Here is a 19,129-nt window from a genome sequence, read left to right as displayed (position 1 = left end):
TTCCTGGGAGTGGACAAGCTGAGGCTGATCAAGAGCCTTCGAAAGCCTCTCTGAGCCTCTCAGCCCCAGGTGAGAGTGGGGAAACTGAGTCCTCCCCAACCAAGCTCGGCAAGGGAGGTTACCGGCCGGATTCCTGCGGTCAGGTGGAACCATGGCCAGTCTCTGGTCTGCTGACAGGCTAGCAGGGCTCTTGTCTGCTCCCTGTCCTCTTGACTGGCTCTGCGGCCTGAGTGGCAAACTTTCCAGGGTCGGCGAGGAAGCTGCCTCCTCCCAGGCCCAGTCTCCAGGCTGGTGGCTGGGCCTTGGTCTCCCTGAAACCCTGCCTTAGCTCCAGCGCCAGTCTCTCTCCGAAAGGAGACTTCTCCAGGTTCAGGGGTGAGGATGGCGGGTAGGCAGAGCCTCTTCAACTTTGGGCGTTCTCTGTATGGATGGGGATCCTCTGTATGATTTCCACATGGGGATCGTTTGGAAAGGGTCCCTGCCAGGGAGGGAACGGAAGAACCCTGGGCTGCCTGTGTGGCACCAAAGCCCAAGCAAGCTCTCCGCCATGGAGTCGATGCCGACTGCTGCATGGGACTGGGGAGAACAGGAGTAGAAAGTCCTGCGTTCTCCTGCAGAAAAGCTGGTGGCTTCCAACTCTCGACCTTGCAGAACTCACTTTTTTGTGACTTCCCTTGGTCACCCTCCTGATGCCCCCTCTCGACTCAGTGTGTCCTCTCAGACACCTCAGAGCAAAGAGCTGTACCCCCCACCCCCACTTTCCCCCTACACACACACACACACACACACAAAGGACAGGAGACAAGAAGCTCTTAGGAAAGTTCACTGCCCATTGAAATGTGGGGGAGGGGGTGGGGGCGGTTAATGACAACAGAGTGAAGTGCCAGCTCCCATTACAACCCCCTGAGAATAATGTACGAGGGGGGTTCAAAATGCTCATGGAAAAATGGATTTTTTCTGTGAACTTTTTCTTAAAAGAGAACTTTTATTAAGTCTTCAAAGAGATGCAGACATGTTATCTGGATGAGGGAGGCGCCCACATGTGGTTGAAACGGTGTCCTTCCATGAACTTTTTTAAGCTCCCTCATACCTTGTTCCCGTTTCACAGGTGAGGAAACAAGTTCCGGGACTTGAGGTCAGGTAGCCTAGGTCTAGACACGGCTGAAACCAGATGTGCACCCAAGCTTGTCTGACTATAAAATAATATATCACTCAGCAGGTGAAATGGTCAAGACTTTACGGTTGTGTCCTTACTGTCAGCTGAAATGTCTTTTTCTATCTTATGAAAGCCTTCTATGTGCTAGAAACTTGCTGGACACATTCTGAGAGAAACACGAGTCTGGTTCTGGGAGTGGGGAGGGCTATCAGGGTGGGTTCTTCCTGATCTGAAAGTTCAGCTTCTCTGGAAGCCGAGAAGCTGAACTAATGTGCATACATATTTCACAAAAAGAGACCACATCCTGCCCGGAGTGTGGGCTTCTCCTAGGGCCGGAGAGTATGCCGAGGATGTGATAAACCCTTATCTTGGAAAACCTTCCCTTCAAAAGGGCCCAGTGGGCATCCTGTAAGATATAGCACAGTGAGTATGGCTGGCCGGCCTTTCCACGCCCCCGCCGACCCCCAACAGGCAGTTGAGAGAGAGGGACTCCCAGCATCTTCAGAAGAGATAACTACTACACAGTCTTCTTGGCCATTTGGTCCTTCAACAAATACCTACCCTATGCCAAGCATTAGCAAGTGGGGACATCGCGGTGAATAAAACAGTGGTGGCTTGTGCTCTCGGAGACTTTCTGGCCAGGTGAGGCAGAAGTTTGATGGGAGGCAGATCTGGGTGGTCAGGGAAGGCCTCGCCAAGGAGGTGGCATTCAAGCTGAGATCTGAATGAAAAGGAAGCGCCTCCCAGGCAGGAGGACAGGGATGTACCAAGGCTCGGAGGCAGCAACAGGCTGAGGAAGAGGAGTTTGAGGCATAGGAATGTGGTCCCCATGGCTAGGATGAGGAGCTCAGGTGGCATTGTGGGCTGGTTACCATCAGGTCGGCAGTTCTAAGCCACCAGTCCACTCTAAAGGAGAAAGAGGAGGCTTTCTGCTCCCATGAAGAGTTGCAGTCTCAGAAGCCCCCAGGAGCAGTTCTGCCCTGTCCTGTAGGATTGCAATGAGCTGGCATCGACTCAACCGCAGCGTGAGTGAGTGAGTGAGTGAGTTACTGTGGCTGGAGAAGAGCTAAGTGAGGTGGGAAAGGAGTGGGGCCAATCAGCAGACATCATTGAAACTGCCAAGGGAAGCTGTTGAAGGATTTTAAGCAGAGAGAAGACACAGTCTGATTTGTATTATTAAAAGATCACGCGGGCTGCTGGATGGTAAAGCAGGAGCATAGAAACACAGAAGGGTCTTTGAAGGCTCGCACTGTGGGAAAGAGCCATCCAAGATTTGATGCCCTGGGGAGAGCAGGTTAGGAATTGGCTCAGGCGATGGAACGGAAGTCCGGAGCGGTATCTTGGCCCCGCTACACTGAGATGCCTGCCAGCCATCTCTGGGGGCTGTGAGTTAGGTCTTCAAATATCCAAGGCTGGAGGTTGCTGCTCATTGACAGTGGCAGCCACCGTGGGCTCAGGCGGAGGAACCATTGTGAGGATGGTGCGGGACCGGGCAGTATGTCGTTCTGTTGTGCCTGGGGTCACTATGGCACCTAACAGTAACTGGAGTTTGCTGGACAGACGTGGGACTAGAGTGACATCTAGTTGGGGAGTTCCAAACATTGTTCAGCAGGAACCTGGCCCACAGCCAGGGCTCAGCAGAGAGAGATGTGCTGTGTTCGCTGCCTCCAGGTGTAAATACTCTCCCCAGGTATGATTTCCAGCTGCCAGGGGCCCTACAAGGGGTGTGCAAAACTCTGGAACTTTTTACCGCCCAGTTCTCCGAGCCTCTGCCCCATTGGCTCATCATAACAACCCGAGCAAGTGGCCTCTAAGCAAGGTTTGACGAGAGAAAGTGCCTTGTTCACGGCCACGTGCAGGGCTGAGTGGCAAAGAAAGGGCACCAGCCCAGGCCTCCTGACCACTGGTGCATTCTTGCTGACCCTGAAAATTGCAGTAAGCCACAGAGGGAAGCGTCAGGGGGAAATGTCAGGAAGAACTTCCCCTTGGTAAGGTTTAGGAGGTCATGGTGAAGGATTTCTCTTCTCCCTGCTAACGTCCCTTGAGAATAAGTCAGGGCAAAGCAGGACCGAGAGGGGGCAGGACATGTCATGGGGACGCCGCCCCAGGATGCTTGGGGGAGTCCCAGGGTTGCGGGAGCTGCTGCGTGCCCGAGGGTGGGGACCTAGCTTCCGTGTCTCCCCCAGGATGGCAGAGCCGGCCGCCTCTCATTCTGTACCAAGCTGTGCTATGGCATTGGTGGAGTCCCCAACCAGGTGGCTTCCAGTGCCATTGCCTTCTACCTGCAGCTTTTCCTGCTCGACGTAGCACAGGTAAAGAGGGGCCCAGCCCAGGGCGGTCTGCTCCCTGACTGGTTCTTCCACCTTCCCCCACCATGTGTCGGTCATCATCCTTGATAGATAGCATCGCTGACCCAAGCCTGCCAGAAAGCCAATGGCTGTCTAGGGTAGCCTCCTTAAGGAGGTGCCCTGAGGCTCTGTAATGGGGAAATGGGGAACAGCCCTGGACTACATCCACCTAAGGAGCCCTGGTGAGGGCTCAGCTGCTAATTGAAAGGTCAGTGGTTTGAATCCACCAGCTACCCCAAGGGGGAAAAAGGAGGCTATCTGCTTCCATCAACATGACAGCTTCGGAAACCCCCCCAGGGGCAGTTCTACTCTGTCCTGTAGGGTCACACTGTGTCAGAACGGACTTAAGGACAATGGTTTGGGCTTGTTTTTGCTTTTGTTATATCCAGATAATGGGCGATTAGGCAGCCATTCAAAAGAATCGGCTCTCTACCTGCTCAAATGATGCGTTTCAAGGGAGGAAAGCGAGTTCTAGAGAACAGCATATACACTGATCCCTTTTAAACAAAGCAAAGACACATTCTGTGTTTCTGTGTGCATGTCTGTCTGTCTGATAGAAACCTAAGCAGAGCATTATGGAAAAATACCCAGATAGGGTTGGCTACAGGTGGGGGGGAATGGTGGGGAGAAAGAGAGAAGCATTCTCCGCCCCCTCAATAAGATGTATGTTTTGTTTTATTTTTAATGACACTAATACAATTCCATTGGTGTAAAATGATGAATCCGAAATGCATTGCCAGGATGACCAAATGCTTCTGGTGGTTGTCTCTGGGTGGTGAGGTTTCATGTAAGCTTGGCTGCTGTTTTTCTGTAGTTAGAATGTCCCTAATAAGGAGTGTGCTTCAGTCAATACAATGTTTTCCTTGTGAAACACCAAGTCTACTCTGACTGTCAGCCTAGATACATCTGTTTGGGTCTGAGCCACCTCCTGGGTGGGCCCCACATATCCTCTCCAAAGGTGTAGCCTCCTGCGTTAGGGTCCTGCCAGGGAAGCCCAGTGGCCCTGCACCTGGAGGCTTCCTTCCAGCGGACAGATGGGCTTCCACACCCCGCTCTCCTCTGTCCCCTCCCTGGTCCATTTCAGATCCCTGCTGCCCAGGTGTCACTTGTCTTGTTTGGAGGGAAGGTGTCTGGGGCAGCTGCCGACCCTGTGGCTGGGTTCTTCATCGACAGAAGCAGGAGGACAGGGTCTGGACGACTCATGCCCTGGTGAGCAGCCACCCTGGCCCTCAGGTCCCCACATCTGTCCCAGCCCTGTTTCCTAGTGCCAAGCCCCAAGGATCGTTAGTGGCCGAGACTGGAGACTTGAGAGGGGATCAGAGACTCTCTTGCGGACTCTCCCTCTCGAGGCAGCACAGGGCTTGGCAGAGCCTCCAAACCCTGGTTCACAGTGCCACCAGGTTGGCTGGGAAGTCAGGGGAGGTCTCAGAAGAGCTGCAACGGGCTTGTCTTTCAGGGTCCTCAAAAGAGGACCAAGAACACAAGAGCCAGCAGTGAATGGCTCCCTCCATTGCCTGCCATTCCATGCGATCTCCCACCCAGAGCTGCCCCTCACTTCTCCCTGTGCCCACGGACTCTCACTCTGAGAGCCCAAGCCCAGGGCTCCTCCAAGGGCAGAGTGGTTTGTGCCCGAAAGGGGCGAGGGTACTCCAGTTCCTGCCCTTGACAGCCTCGTGTCCCAGTGCTGAGGGGTGCACCCTCTCCCTATGCTTCTGCAGGGTGCTGGGGTGTACACCTTTCATCGCCTTGGCCTACTTCTTCCTCTGGTTCCTGCCCCCCTTCACCACCCTCCGCGGTCTCTGGTACATGACCTTCTACTGCCTGTTCCAGGCCCTGGCCACGGTGAGTAGTCACTTGCTGCCTCGGTGATCTAGGGCTGCTTGAACCGAACTACCACACCTGGTATTGTTTTTCTCCGTTTGAGTGGCTCGACGCCCCAATTCAGAGTGCTGGCTCTCTGGGAGGGCTTTCTCGGCACTGGGGGAAGGTCCTTGTCTCTCCCAATTCAGCTTCCTGGGTCCTCAGGGGCTTAAACCAACTCTGAAATATATAAATCCAATATGAGTGAGACTTTAGGCCAGACTCTTCTTCATCAGAGAACCTATAAAACCTAGAAAACGAGTTGTCTGTCTTCAGAGTCCCAAGGTGGGACAGGTACAAAGTAAACATTTCCACCACCGTGGGAGGAATTAGAGGACAAGAAGGGAGCATGGGCTCCAAGAAAGTCCCAGAACAATTTACATTTGCTCTCCAAGATTGAAAATACGTAACTGTGTCCTTTGGGACCATCGCTGGATGTTGGCCACACCCTCTGAAGGAAGTCTCAGGATCTCTCAGCTCCCAGCTTCAGCTCTGCCTCCCAGGGCAGGAGCTTGGGTAGCAACTCTGCTCCCTCAACTTGGGACACTCTTATTCTACCAGCCCATCAATGGTGACCCCACTTCCTGGCTCCGAGCAAGTTGGTTCTTCCGCCCCTTAGGCATGGCAGCCTGACTCGACTTTGAGCAGTTGTCCCCACCTCCTCTGTACCCTCTCGCCCTTTAATGGCAACTTCCTACTCTTAACCCTGGTGAAGATCTCTGGAACCCAGGAGGGAGGCTGGGTGCCCTCTCTGCAGCCCAGACCATCTCTTTCCAACAGTGCTGCTGAACCACTCCAGGAAGCCCGAGCCTTTTCTTGGGGCAACAAGTAGACACAGTTCCCTGCCTGAAGAAGTCCGAGAGATGGCAGCGTTCTTCCTCCCTTCCCTCCCTCCTTTCCTTTCCTCTTCTGCCTCTTTCAGTCTAGGGGGACGTTTTCTGCTGTGGTCCTTGGTTAGATCATCAGTCACAGGCTTCGTCTCTTTTTAAAAGTGTGTAGCCATGTCTGTGGTGAAAATGCTGTGTGTCCTTAGTTTGTACACAGAAATTTAAAAATCTTCCCAGTTGGTTTGCGTTTTGCACAGTTCATTGTTTTGTTGTCATGTACTTTACATATCATCAATTCACTCGTTCGGCACAGTTCATCTTTAAGTGCATCCTTTTCTTCTGACCTTTGACTGTCAGTGGCAAGAAGTCACAGGACACCTTTAAGATCTTGCTTAGCGATCTCATCGACCAGAAATCCAAGTTCATCACTTACACGGTCTACTTTCTACGGAGCATTTCTGTGATTTTCACCTGTCCAGCATTGCCTTTTAAAGGCTCACCTTAAACACATTAAAAGTCTACATTCTAGCAACTTTTTGATGCTGGTCTCATATGCATTCACTAAGACGAGACTGTCCCTCCTCATTTCCTTCTAAATGCTCACCAGAAATGAGGGTTTGAATTGTCTATAATTCTACCAACCGTCTCATCACGGTAACCTAGGCTTTTGCTGCTCAGCACCTTAAAACATTCCCGATTCCAAACCACGCTCACATGTTAGTGTCTGGTAGAGCACACCTCGCATTCCTGGTACCACATCGTGTTTTAGGTAGTTAGTGCTGCTATTACAGAAATGCCTCCACATGGAGGGGCTTTAACAATCAAATCTATTTTGGGGGCTAGACGCCTGAATTCAGGGTGGTGGTTCCAGAGCAAGGTTTTCTCGGTCAGCTCTTGGGGAAGGTCTCTTCAGCTCCTGCTTCTTCTTCTTTTTTGCTTTGAACAGTTTTATTGGCATATAATTCACATATCATACAATCCAATAATCCAACCATATTAAGAATTGTCCAGTCATCACCACAATCAATTTGAGAACATTTTCTTCATTCTTGTACTCCTTGTTATTAGCTCCCCATTTCCCCTCAACCTCCCCTGTCATGCCCCAAGGAACCATTAATCCAGTTACTGTCTATAGATCTACCTATCCTGGATCCCGCACACAGAAAAACATACCCCCCCCAAAAATTGTTTTAAGTAACACAGAGAAAAATCACAATCAGAAAGAAAATATTAAAAACCAGAACAAATTTAAAATGGGTCCAAAGGGAGAATAAATGAAAAGGAGTTAAAATTTAACCTCACTGCATCTGCAATCATCCACTTTCCAATGCTCTCTGCATGACAGCAAGGCCGCTCACATCCCTGGTCTATGGTCAAGAGACTCACTGGAGGCTTAATCCACCTGTATGTCCCCTTCGCTTTTTTTTTTAACTGAAAGAACTTTAAAATGGGCCAAAAGGGATATCAAGTGATGACATTTTAACCTAACTACATCTAGCATAATCGACTTTACAATGCTCTCAGTCTGCCAGCAAGGCTATTCACATCCCTGTACTATGGTCAGAGGGGATTCACCTGAGGCTTCATCCAGGTGTGGACCCTGCAAATGGATTGTGGGCTTCCACTGTCATCCAGAGCAAACCAGGTGTTCACAATTAGAACTCTGATACCATTCCCGCCTTCTGACTTGGAGTAGATTATTTACAATCCTTGGATCACACAGGCTTGGTGTGCTTCTTACACGTGGACTTAGTTGATGCTCCTATTGCTTGGGTTCCATGGAGATCTCCGTGTGTTTGACATCTCAAGATACACCCACACGAATCCTCTCAGTAACCCAAAACAAAGGCTACCCATTCCCAAGTGAGATTATAACTACAGGCAGAGAGATTTATAACACATATTTGGGGGAAACATAACTCCATTTATAACACCCACCACGCACCTGGACTTGAAAGCCACTGCTGGCCAGTGGGTACTGGGGCGTGGAGAGCGGTAGGCGGTCAGGAAGAACAAGCTGCTCTCACCTGCACACAGTGGCAGGAAGACTGCTAGTCCCTACTCTGGACTCTGTCCTCTGCCATTCTTCAGCCAGTTCCTCTTGCTGGGGGACCCAGAGTGGACAGGGCAGCTAGAGCCCCAATCTTCTCAAGCTGGAGCACCCTGGGTGGGGTGGGGGGGCGCCTATGTGGTGGGACCATCCTAAGCCCTGCCTCGCCCACCGCAGTGCTTCCAGGTCCCTTACACGGTGCTCACCATGTTCCTGACCCCCAGCCCCAAGGAGAGGGACTCGGCCACCGCATACCGTGAGTGTGGGCGGGTCAGAACTGGAGAGGAAGTGGGCCTTGGGATCCTGCGGCGTGGACATCGGTGGCTGCTGTGTCCCCAGGGATGACTATGGAGATGGCGGGGACCCTGATGGGAGCCACTGTCCACGGACTCGTCGTGTCCGGCGCCCACGCACCCCACAGGTGTGAAGAGGCCGTGCTCCCGGGGCCCGGTAGCGTCTCCCCCAACGCGGTGAGTGCCCAGGTGACCGGACCCCATCAGAACCACTCTGCACGGTCACCCCTTTCCTCTCTGGGCTCGTCGTACCCCTCAGGGGGGCCCAGCTCTGTGCCCACTTCGCGTTCTCTTTCCTTTCCTACGCCTCTCACTGAGTGGAGGACCGCCACGCCTGGGGCAATCCCAAGTCCTCCTCTCTCAGGATAAAATAATAGATGGGCAGGCACTTGGTGGCAGTAGGGCCTGCAAGTGGCAGGGAAGCCAGAGAAGGCCACAGGGTGGTCTACTGTTTGGGCAGAGGCCCTCCTACCACCCACCCTCCAGCCCTGCCCCCATCCCGTGTGAGGAAGTGACCAGGAGACCACAGCTTTCCTCTTCACTCAGAGCAGGTGGGTCCTTTCCCCGCAGAGTGAGCACCCTGAGCCAGTGGGGCCATCAACTTCTCTGCCCCGCCCCCTTTCCTGAAGCAAATGCTATCAATAGCCTCCAGACACCTGTGAATCATCACCCTTTCCTCCTTGCAATCCCCTTCCCAGCCCCCCACCCCACCATTCCCAAAGCCTGTCTGCTCTTTGAGGTGCCCTGGTTACACAGTGGTTAGTGTCGGGCTGCGGTCTGCAAGGTGGGTGGTTTGAAACCACCAGCTGCTTCCCCAGAGGAAGACAGGGCTTTCTACTCCGGTGTAAAGTTATAGTCTCAGAAACCCACCGGGCAGTTCTACCCTGCCCTAGAGTCACTGGGAGCCGGCACTGACTTGATGGCAGAGTTTGATAGTCTGTCTGTCCTTCATGTCCAGCTCTTCTGGAATCCCTTCACTCACTGCCTCCCCCCACCGCCTCTCCCTGCACCCGCACCTTCCCTCCCCTCACCCCCCCCCTCACTTCTGCATCAGCTGTTAGTCATCCTGTCCCCCCAGCACAGCCAGGGTGGCATTTTAGAAGGACAAAGTGGGCCTTGTGGAGGGCTGGCTGAGGTAGACATGTTTGGTGTGGCCCTTTATTGCTCCCCAACCCCATCTTAGGGCTTTCCCCATTGGCTCCCAAGTCCAGCCTTGACCTGAGCACAGACCGGGAAGTGGGGTGGCCCTTACGGTCGGCAGGTCAGCACTTGGCACAAGCTGCCCCTCCCCAGGTTTGATTTACAAATAGGCAGAAAGCTGTGTGGTTCTGCCAGCCGCCCTGGCATCAGAGGGGACGTACTCAGCACACTCTTGCACCCCACCCAGATGTCCTGATACAGACATTCTGGCCATGGAACTAGTACTGTTTGAATGAGGCCTCCGGGGGTTCTGATCCCTGCCAAGCGCTGGGAATGGGTGGCATGAAGATAATATCACAAGCATCCGTGTGTCCTACGGTTCATTGAAGCAGACATCACAACTTGCAAATAGTTTGCCGCTCCAGAGTTTTCTCCCCGGCCAGCTACAGAGTCTGTGGACTAGCCGAGGAGGTGGGGGGGGGTAACAGTCACAAATCAGGCTGCTAACAGCAGGGTCAGCATTTCAAAACCAGCAGCCAGTCCTCAGAAGAAAGATGAGGCTTTTTCTTTTTTACTCCCATAAAGAGTTACAGTCTTAGGAACCCACAAGGGCATTTACAGAGTGTCCTGTAGGGTCTCCGTGAGTTCAGACCAATGCGATTGGCAGTGAGTTTGTTTGTTGGAAAGTGGAGCTTCCCTGCCCACAGGCCCCATGGCCCCAAGCAAGGGATTACTACCTCCCAGCTCCAGACATGCCAGGCACCTTAAAGAGGGTAGTAATGGTCCCCTATAACTGAGGCACCCACCGAGTGGCACATGGCACTGCCAGCTGGGGGTGGGAAGGCTGCCTGGTACCTTTCCATGACCCACAGCCAGGTCTTGCTCAAGGTGGATGACTATAGAATGCAGGTCATCTACATGATCACTACCTTGTGGCCTGGTCTGGAGGTCATCCAGGAGGGGGGGAGGTCAGGTAGGGCCTAGGGTGCGAGAGGCTGAAGGGCGAGAGATCAAGAGCTCATCTCAGGGAGGGGGCCGCTGTCCACAGACTCCACTTACAAAACACACACAAGCGTTCCATGGTAAGATTATTGAGAATTTGAAGACAGGGACCCAAATAAAATAACTAACAAAAAACAAACCCAGTGCTATCCGGTTGCCGGAGACTCTCGGCTGCTCTGTATAGGGCTTCCACAAGACTGTGAATCTTTATGGGAGCAGACAGCCTCTGCTTTCTCCCCTAGAGGCAGTCAGTGGGATTAGAAGAAGCTTGTGGGTTTGAACTGCTGGCCTAACTCACTGTGCCACCTGGGTGTCTTGAAAACCATGCCAGCAGGCCATTCAGTGCAGGGGTCTGTGGACACTGGCTCTGCTTGGCCTTCGCCCTCTCTTCTCATGCCTCACTCCCACCCCAAGGCAACTTCTGTCCAGCACTGGGTGACTGCCACTCCGCTGCCTTCCCCCGAATGGCAGGCAGCATTATTTCTGTCTTTTCTTCTGACCTGGGTCACATGCCTCACTCAAAACTCATTGCTACAGAGTCCCTTCTGACTCATAGCCACTCTGTAGGGCAGGGTAGAAACTGCCCCCGTGGGTTTCAAAGACAAACTCTCTCCTGGAACAGAAAGCCTCATCTTTCTCCCATGGAGCAGTTGGTCATTATGAACTGCCTACCTCACCATTAGCAGCCCAATGGGTAACTCCTTCGCCACCAGGGCTCCTCATGCCCCACGCTGGGCTTTAACTGTGCTTTGGAGTCATCTTCCAGCACAGTTGTGACTGAGTCCCTTACGGTGAGTAGACAGGGCACTTACTCCTCTGTGTAACCTCAGGGGCTGGCATGCGCAAGTCAACAGCAGAAATGGTTTTCTTAAAAACCTGAGAGTGAGGATGTGACAGCCAGCTGCCCTGGGCCCCGAGGCATGGATGTCCCCTGTACACAGAGGAGGCGGAAGGGCATGTGGGGATGAACCATCCTGAGTCCTTAGATTTGGGGATGACTGGGACCAGGGGTTTGGGTGGAGGGCCACTCTGCTCCCATGGGTCGGAGCCCTGCCCACCCCAGGTCTGTCCTGTCCTCCAGATGCGTCTGTACTCTGTGGCAGCCGCCCTGGTGGCTGTGACTTATCCTGTTTGCACCAGCCTGCTCTACCTGGGCGTGAAGGAGCGGCCAGGTATGGAGGACAGAGGGGAGCCTGGTTACAGGAGCTGGGGGCAGGGCTCCTCTTGGGGTGGGTTTTGGTTTGGAACTCTGCCAAGCCAAGATGTCCCCATGCTGTGTTGCAGACACCTCCCCTCCAGCCACAGGGGAAGGCCTGAGCTTCCTGGCTGGGCTGGGCCTCACTGTCCGACACCCGCCCTACCTGAAGCTGGTCATCTCCTTCCTGTTCATCTCGGCCGCCATTCAGGTACCTCCGGCTGGGCTGAGCCTGTGCAGGTGCAGGGTTCCGGGGTAGGCACGGGATTAGGCCTGAGTTTTAATAGGGGAAGAAACCGGGGCATAGAAAGGCTGGTGCTGATGGAGAGACACCAAGGCCAGGCTTGGAGGGTTGAAGGGGAGCAGGCAGGAACCTAGCAGAGTCTGGGGTGGTTTCCTCTCATGTTTCCCCAAATTGAGTCAGGCCCACCTGATCCTAGCTGTGGGTGGGGTAGGAATGGTGTGATGTCTTGCTGGGATGAATGCCCTTTGAGGGGAAGGGGTCTCAGAGAAGTGGCCAGAGCTTGCTTATCATTGACTAGGGGAGCTCCGCCAGCCCTTGCACATGCCCACCTGCCTGTCCCCTTTCCAGGTGGAGCAGAGCTACCTGGTCCTGTTCTGTACACACGCCTCGCGGCTCCAGGACCATGTCCAGAGGCTGGTGCTGACCATCTTGGTGAGGGGCCTGCAGTGGTGAGGCAGACCCCTTGGGGGGCGGGGGTGGAGGGAGCACTGAGAAGTCTGGGAGCCACACGTGCGTGTGTGGCCAGAGCTCTGGAGGTGAACATTCCGGGTTGTCACTGGCATCCCAGCAGAGGGCCACCCAGGTTCACGCCAGGCTTTGAGGGCCATCTCAAAGCCGGGCGCCGAGATGCTGGGCACTGACTGGCCCGGGCAGCTCGTGGCCAGGAACCGTGTGGCGGATTGTTCACAGGTGTCGGCTGTGCTGAGCACCCCGCTGTGGGAGTGGATTCTCCAGCGGTTTGGGAAGAAGACCTCGGCCTTCGGGATCTGCGTGAGTGGCCAGGAAGCACGGCCTGGGCACAGGGCATCGTGGATCCTGAGCCTCCTGGGTCCCGGGGGTCTGTGTTCCCCGGCGACTTTGCCCCGCGCAGGGCTGGCATGGGTGCAGGGGGCCACTGCGGCGAGCACAGCGGCATAGGCGTAGGGATCAGCTCGTGCATCTGTCTCCCCAGATGATGGTGCCCTTCGCCATCTTGTTGGCTGCCGTGCCCACGGCTCCCGTGGCCTATGTCGTGGCCTTCGTGTCTGGCGTGAGCATCGCTGTGTCCCTGCTGCTGCCCTGGTAGGCTGGGAGCTCCCACCCCCCTGCCCCACAGCATCCTCTTGTCCCAGGGCCTCGTGCTGCGGGAATGCGGGCACAAGTATTGCCCTGGCTCTCTGTGGGCCGGGGATGTGGCCCACTTAGTCTCAGCCCTGAGGGCTCCAGCCCGGTGGTCCCAGCCTCGCAACCTCCCTCCCCCAGGTCCATGCTGCCGGACGTGGTGGATGCCTTCCAGCTGCAGCACCAGCATGCCCCGGGCCTGGAGACCATCTTCTACTCCTCCTACGTCTTCTTCACCAAGCTCTCCGGCGCCGGGGCTCTGGGCATCTCCACACTCAGTCTGGAGTGAGTCCCTGGTGGGGTGAGGGGAGTGAAGGAAGGGGGGCCCAGAGTCACAAAAGAGTTGTGGGGTAATAAAAAAGCAAAGCCCCCTCCGGCCGGCTGGGGGTCACCCAGGTCTGCTCCCAAGCTCTGCTCTCTGGAGAGCAGGAGACCACCGCCCCTAGGCTTCTCTGTGCACGTGACTTAGACTGGGGGGGCTGTACCCCAATTCTGGAGCCCCACCTCAACTCCCACACTGTTTTATCTGCCCTGGGCCAGTTCATCCCTTCAACCATCTCCTCCACTACCACTAGGCTGTGTCTGGGTTTTGGGGTGTCCTGAGGCGGGGTATCTGGGACCTCTCCAGCCAGAGGCAGGCGTGGCGAGGATCTGGCTTGGACGAGCGAGCAGGCACTGTTTCCCCAGGTTTGCAGGGTATGAGGCCGGAGCCTGTGTGCAGACAGAGGATGTAGTGGTGACCCTCAAGGTCCTCATTGGAGCCGTGCCCACTTGCATGATCCTCACTGGCTTGTGTATTCTCCTGGTCAGCCCCACCCCACGGGTGCCCCGCCAGGAGCCTTCCCGCCAGCTGAGCCTTCGGAGGTGGGCATCCCACACGTGGTACACACAGCAGGGCCACCCCCCACACCCCCCAGAGAGGTGCATAGTTGAGCAATCCTGGCTTTTGGAGACATTTCCTGTCCTTAGCTTCAGCGACGTTTTGGTCCCTGGGTTTTTTCCCCTCCGACTTCTGGTGTTGACTCCCCATTGGATGGCGGTGTTTTGGGGCTCCCTCCCTGGGCCCCTGAGCGTGTTCTCCGCAGCTCCCAGGGCACATCCCCCCACACTCCCTTAGACTCTCTAGTGGAGTAGCCCTAAGATGCTGCTGTCACTGCCGGGAAAGCGGGCAGGGGATGATGGCTTGCTGGGTCTTAGAGAGACACAGCTGTAGCTTGATGCACAGGGACTGTGCAGGTGCAGAGTTGCTGGGAGACACCACCCACCACTGTCACATCCATGGGCTTCTTTCCCTCAGGAGGACCAGCTACAGCCTTGCTTAAAGCCAAAGACTTCTGAGAGCAGGAAGAGCAAGAGCCAGCAACAGCTTCAAGACCTGAAGGCTCCCTTCCTACTCTACCCTGAGCGCCCCACTCAGCGGTGTGGGACACCACTGGTCTTTCTTCAGGGGATTGGGAAGGCTCCTGCTGCTGAGACTGGCCTGGGCTCGAGGATCCCTGCCTGACCATGTCTTGCCTGTCAACCATAAACCACACCGGATAAGGCCAAGACCCTGACCCATTTCCGGCATCCGCTGACCCTAGACCCCAGCTCCCTGTAGAAGCGCTGGGCCCTGCAAGCTGCTTAGATGGCAGCGCTTGTCTGACAGGGGACAGATGGACAGACCTGCTGGCCCTCCAGAGGGTCCACAAAGAAAGGCTGACCGACACCAAAGGGATGGGTAGAGGGGGCATACTGGCGCTGGCCGGTGGAGGGAGACATGGTCAGGAGAGATGGCGGTGAGGACGTGGCAGCAGGCCTCAAGCTGCTGCGCCAGCCTTCCCTGTCTTTCAAGTTAAGTGAAGGACACTTTCTATACTTGGACAGCCAGTACAGAGCCGCCCGAGGCCTTTTCTTTCCACTGAAGTTTATTCTTACAAAAGCAAATGAAAGCGTTTCTCTGAGATGAGTTCTTGTCATACTTGAGTCACCTGGTGTGTCTGTCCAGGTATGGCTGGGTGCATCTTTTGGTAACTTCCTGGGAACTCCTGGTTACACAGTGGAAGGTGTGTGATGTCACTGAGCCTGGCTGTGTCCCCAGGGTCTGACTGCATTTTCTCAGACTGCAGAGACGAGAGTGGCCCAGGAGGCAGGCCATGGTAGCTCCTGTGCGGTGGGGCCTGGGCAGGGCATTGTGAACTCGTAGGCCCACAGACCCCAGTAGCTTCCAAGAGCCGGGCACCTAAAGGAGGACCCAGGGAGCACAGACTTGCTCTCCTGGTTCTTGTAGTCCTTCCCATGGGGTCAGCCATCCAAGCTACTGCCCAGGGCTAGGCACCCCACCCCCACCCCCACCCCCGTGCCTTTCCCTTCAGAACTACAACTGTGTATTCAGTGGCCAAACTTCTCCTGAGACCCCCAGGGACTTGGCCAAGAGGAGTGATGCAGGGGTGGACAGACAGGACACAAGCCCTGGGAGTGTCACTCAAAGCAGACTCTACCAGGACAGGACCCCATAGAACCCCACTTGCAGGCACCCAGGGGGAAAGGAGGGCTCTAAGCAGGAGGGACTGACTAGAAAGGGGCCCATCTTATGTAAAGGTCCAGGAGAAGGCCCAGGATGGGAGGGAAGTGCTTTGACAGGGCGGGGAGACGGAGAAGCAGCTCTAGGTGAGATAGAGCAGGATCTATGGGGCCTGGGCTGTTGTGTCCTGGGCGATTCTGTAGCCCATATGGAAGCCACAAACTGCACGAAGAGGTCATCAGCACACACTAACAAACATCTACAGAGGGAGGGGCCCTGGAGGTGTAGTGGGTTACACACTGGGCTGCAAACCGTGAGGCTGGCAGTTCGAAACCACTGAGCTCTCTGTGGAAGACAGATGAGGCTTCCTACTCCTGAAAACAGTTTGCAGTCTGGGAAACTCACAGGGCAGTTCTACCCTGTCCTATAGGATCATTACCAGTCCACGTTGCGAAAATTCCATTATCTTTTCATTCCATTTTCCCATGCACTTTCCAAAGCCACTTCAAAGATGGAACTCTGACACACAATGAAAAAATGACAACCCAGAGACAGAAAAGACACAGCACACCCCACAGCCAGAAAGGGGAAGAAAAAAAGCTTCTCAAAGTCACCCTGGTCCGGAAGTGCCGATTAGCACCACAGTGAGATGCTCTTCAAAATTAAAATTACGGGGCTGTCATAAAAAGGCACTGCAGAACACTAGGTACTATGATGCCAAGGGACTTCAAAAGTCCATGGGAAATGGACTTCGAAGATAAAGGAATTTTCCCATAAACGTTCTGAACACCACCCCCCCACACACACACACCATCCTGCTGTAAATTAGTATCTAAGCATCATGGTTTTATAAAGTTGAAGAGGCACATACCGTGACCCAGCAACTCCACTGGTTAAGTAGAAGACCCTCGAGAGGCGTTCCAAACACTTCCATTAGGAGATGTGGACAAGGGTGCTCCAGACAGTATTGCTTTGCTCTCTCAGGGGCTCTCTAGCAGGTCGGAGTGCAGGATCTCGTGCCGGCGGAGTCTCAGGCTCGTGTTTTCTCTAGCCGAGCTTTTCTTCCTCTTTCAGATCAGGCACTCTTGGTTCTGTGGACTCCTCGTAATGGTTATTTTCCATGTGGTTTTTCATGCTCCCCTGAAGTGGCCCATTTGGTCTCTACCTCTCCCATGGCCCCACCATGTGGCCTTGCGCACCTTCCAGAGATGGCTATTCAAAACTTCCCTCTCTCTCAGAAAGGCTACTTGGATTTACACAACAAAACAGACGCTAGTTCTTGTCATCAAAACCACACTCGGGCAATCCCCGTGGTCTACGGCAGGAAGATGGGTCGGCTGTGCAAACTCCAAAGCATTGAAGGTCACAGACACTTCCTCTCAGGTGGTTGGGTCCGAAACAGTACTGAATGGGGTGAGGGTGGGGGGAGCAAGCCACTGAGCACTCCATGTAATAGAGCACCCTTCTTACAAAGTTCATTGCATCCCTTGGCCTAGCAGATGTACGTGGTGAAGAGGAATGAAGAAACGGTAATTATAACAACCCTTCCCTCTGCTGGGAGCTTTGACCATGAGACCAAGGAGCACCAGTGGTTTCCAGTAAGGCTCTGGTTCTTCACTTACGTGGCTGGTGGCTAATTATTAAGCCTCCTTATTCCTGTATCAGGAACCCTGGTGGCGTAGTGGATGTGCGTTGGGTTGAGATTCACAAGGCCAGCAGTTTGAAACAGGCAGCTGCTCTGCGGAGGACAGATGGGCTTTCTATTCCCATAAAGGGTTACAGTCTCAGAAATTCACAGGGACAGCTCTAGCCTGTCCTACAGGGTGGTTATGAGTGGGAACTGATTCCAAAGTGGTGAGTTTGAGTTTGATTTCTTATATAGATTGCATGTGTCAAATATTATCGATACAGTATTTGGGAGGGAAATGAGTGCAAAATGGGCTATATGCATAATGTCTTTCATCGTGCAAAAGATTTTCAATAAAACATTAAACAATAAGGTAAAGAATTTAGCTCTCCATGTCCAAAGCCAGCAAACACTGGATTTTCTCATTGGCCCAACGACTTTCATAGGAGCAGAGGCCAGGAAATGCCTTCCGGGTGAGTGGTCAAGGAAGCCGATTTGCCGGGTTCCATGCTCCTGGTAGACACTTTGAGTAAGTTTCTACCCAAACCTCGGTGAGCCATGGGCTAAGCACTATGATAACTTTAGACGCTGGCCTTATGGGGAACACGGCATCCCCCCAGGGCCACACCAGAAGGACTTGACATGGAAACCAGACTGAATGAACTGGGCCCTACCTGAAACCTACCTGTAGTCCTTGAACTTAGGACTGACATTCCCTGATGGGAGAGGAAGCAAAGGAATGACGGCCCACACGGCAGAAAGGGTGGCGGTTGGCCCTTGGGTGGGCCCCCTGGTTAGTGGGTGTCCAATGAAAGGGGGCCCAGATCCACCATACAGGATCTCAATGCTCCCCCTGCATTAATATGATAAATATTAATCTGATAGACAAGGATCTGCCCTTTTAAGAATGTTTTCCCCAAGCACCTACCCCCATGCTCAATGTAACAGAGCTCAATTAAGAAATTAATCTGCAAAGAACAAAAAAATCGTATCATTGTGAATGAGGGGGACTGCGGAGTAGAGACCCAAAGCCCATCTGTAGGCAACTGGACATCCCTTTACAGAAGGGTCACAGTGAGGAGATGAGCCAGCCAAGGTGCAGTATATCAATGATGAAACATACTTTTCTCCAGTTCTTTACTGCTTCCTCCCCCCACCCCACCCCACCCTACCCCCACTATCACGATCCCGATTCTACCTCACAAATCCGGCTAGACCAGAGGATATACACTGGTACAGATAAGAACTGGAAACATAGGGAATCCAGAACAGATAAACCCCTCAGGACCAATAATGAGAGTAGCAATACTAGGAGGGTAAAGGGGAGGTGGGGGAGAATGGGGGAACCGATCACAAGGATCTACATATAACACCCTCCTTGGAGGATGGACAACAGAAAAGTGGGTAAAGGGAGATGTCGGACAGTGTAAGACATGACAAAATAATAATTTTAAAATTATCAAGGGTTCGTGGGGGGGGAGCGTGAGGAGGGATGGAAAAAATGAAGAGCTGATACCAAGGGCTCAAGTACAAAGCAAATGTTTCGAGAATGATGATGGCAACAAATGTACAAATGTACTTGACACAATCGATGTATGTATGGACTGTGGTAAGAGTTATACAAGCCCCCAAGAAATGATTTAAAAAGAAATATTGTTGGTGGTCTTTTCTTCCTCTTTATTTTTATCATATTGTTTTGTTTTTCGTTGTTTCTGCTGGGTCTCCCAGTTTATAAAGCACGGAAGAAGTGGATGCATAGAGACAATCACGGAAGCACTGGTTT

The 19,129-nt window shown here is 53.6% G+C and overlaps 1 protein-coding gene across 1 annotated transcript in view; it reads left to right on the top strand.

Annotated features, from left to right (window-relative positions):
* MFSD2B (major facilitator superfamily domain containing 2B) overlaps window positions 1-15,165 on the top strand; it is an 18,227-nt gene extending 3,062 nt beyond the window's left edge. Inside the window, exons 2-14 of the mRNA XM_045286590.1 lie at window positions 3,343-3,468; window positions 4,589-4,713; window positions 5,223-5,346; window positions 8,419-8,497; window positions 8,581-8,711; window positions 11,758-11,848; window positions 11,961-12,082; window positions 12,464-12,547; window positions 12,806-12,886; window positions 13,068-13,177; window positions 13,358-13,501; window positions 13,904-14,080; window positions 14,514-15,165. Coding sequence (XP_045142525.1) covers window positions 3,343-3,468; window positions 4,589-4,713; window positions 5,223-5,346; window positions 8,419-8,497; window positions 8,581-8,711; window positions 11,758-11,848; window positions 11,961-12,082; window positions 12,464-12,547; window positions 12,806-12,886; window positions 13,068-13,177; window positions 13,358-13,501; window positions 13,904-14,080; window positions 14,514-14,538 — 1,419 coding nt within the window. The 3' untranslated portion in view covers window positions 14,539-15,165. The remainder of the gene's footprint in view (window positions 1-3,342; window positions 3,469-4,588; window positions 4,714-5,222; window positions 5,347-8,418; window positions 8,498-8,580; window positions 8,712-11,757; window positions 11,849-11,960; window positions 12,083-12,463; window positions 12,548-12,805; window positions 12,887-13,067; window positions 13,178-13,357; window positions 13,502-13,903; window positions 14,081-14,513) is intronic.
* Window positions 15,166-19,129: the final 3,964 nt, after the last annotated feature.

The sequence above is a fragment of the Echinops telfairi genome, unplaced genomic scaffold (genome assembly GCF_000313985.2).
Source record: "Echinops telfairi isolate 266 unplaced genomic scaffold, ASM31398v2 ScPeMD7_9;HRSCAF=40, whole genome shotgun sequence".
Classification (NCBI taxonomy): Eukaryota; Metazoa; Chordata; class Mammalia; order Afrosoricida; family Tenrecidae; genus Echinops; species Echinops telfairi.
Note: the sequence above shows the minus strand (reverse complement) of the source record. Positions and strands in the feature narration are given on the sequence as shown.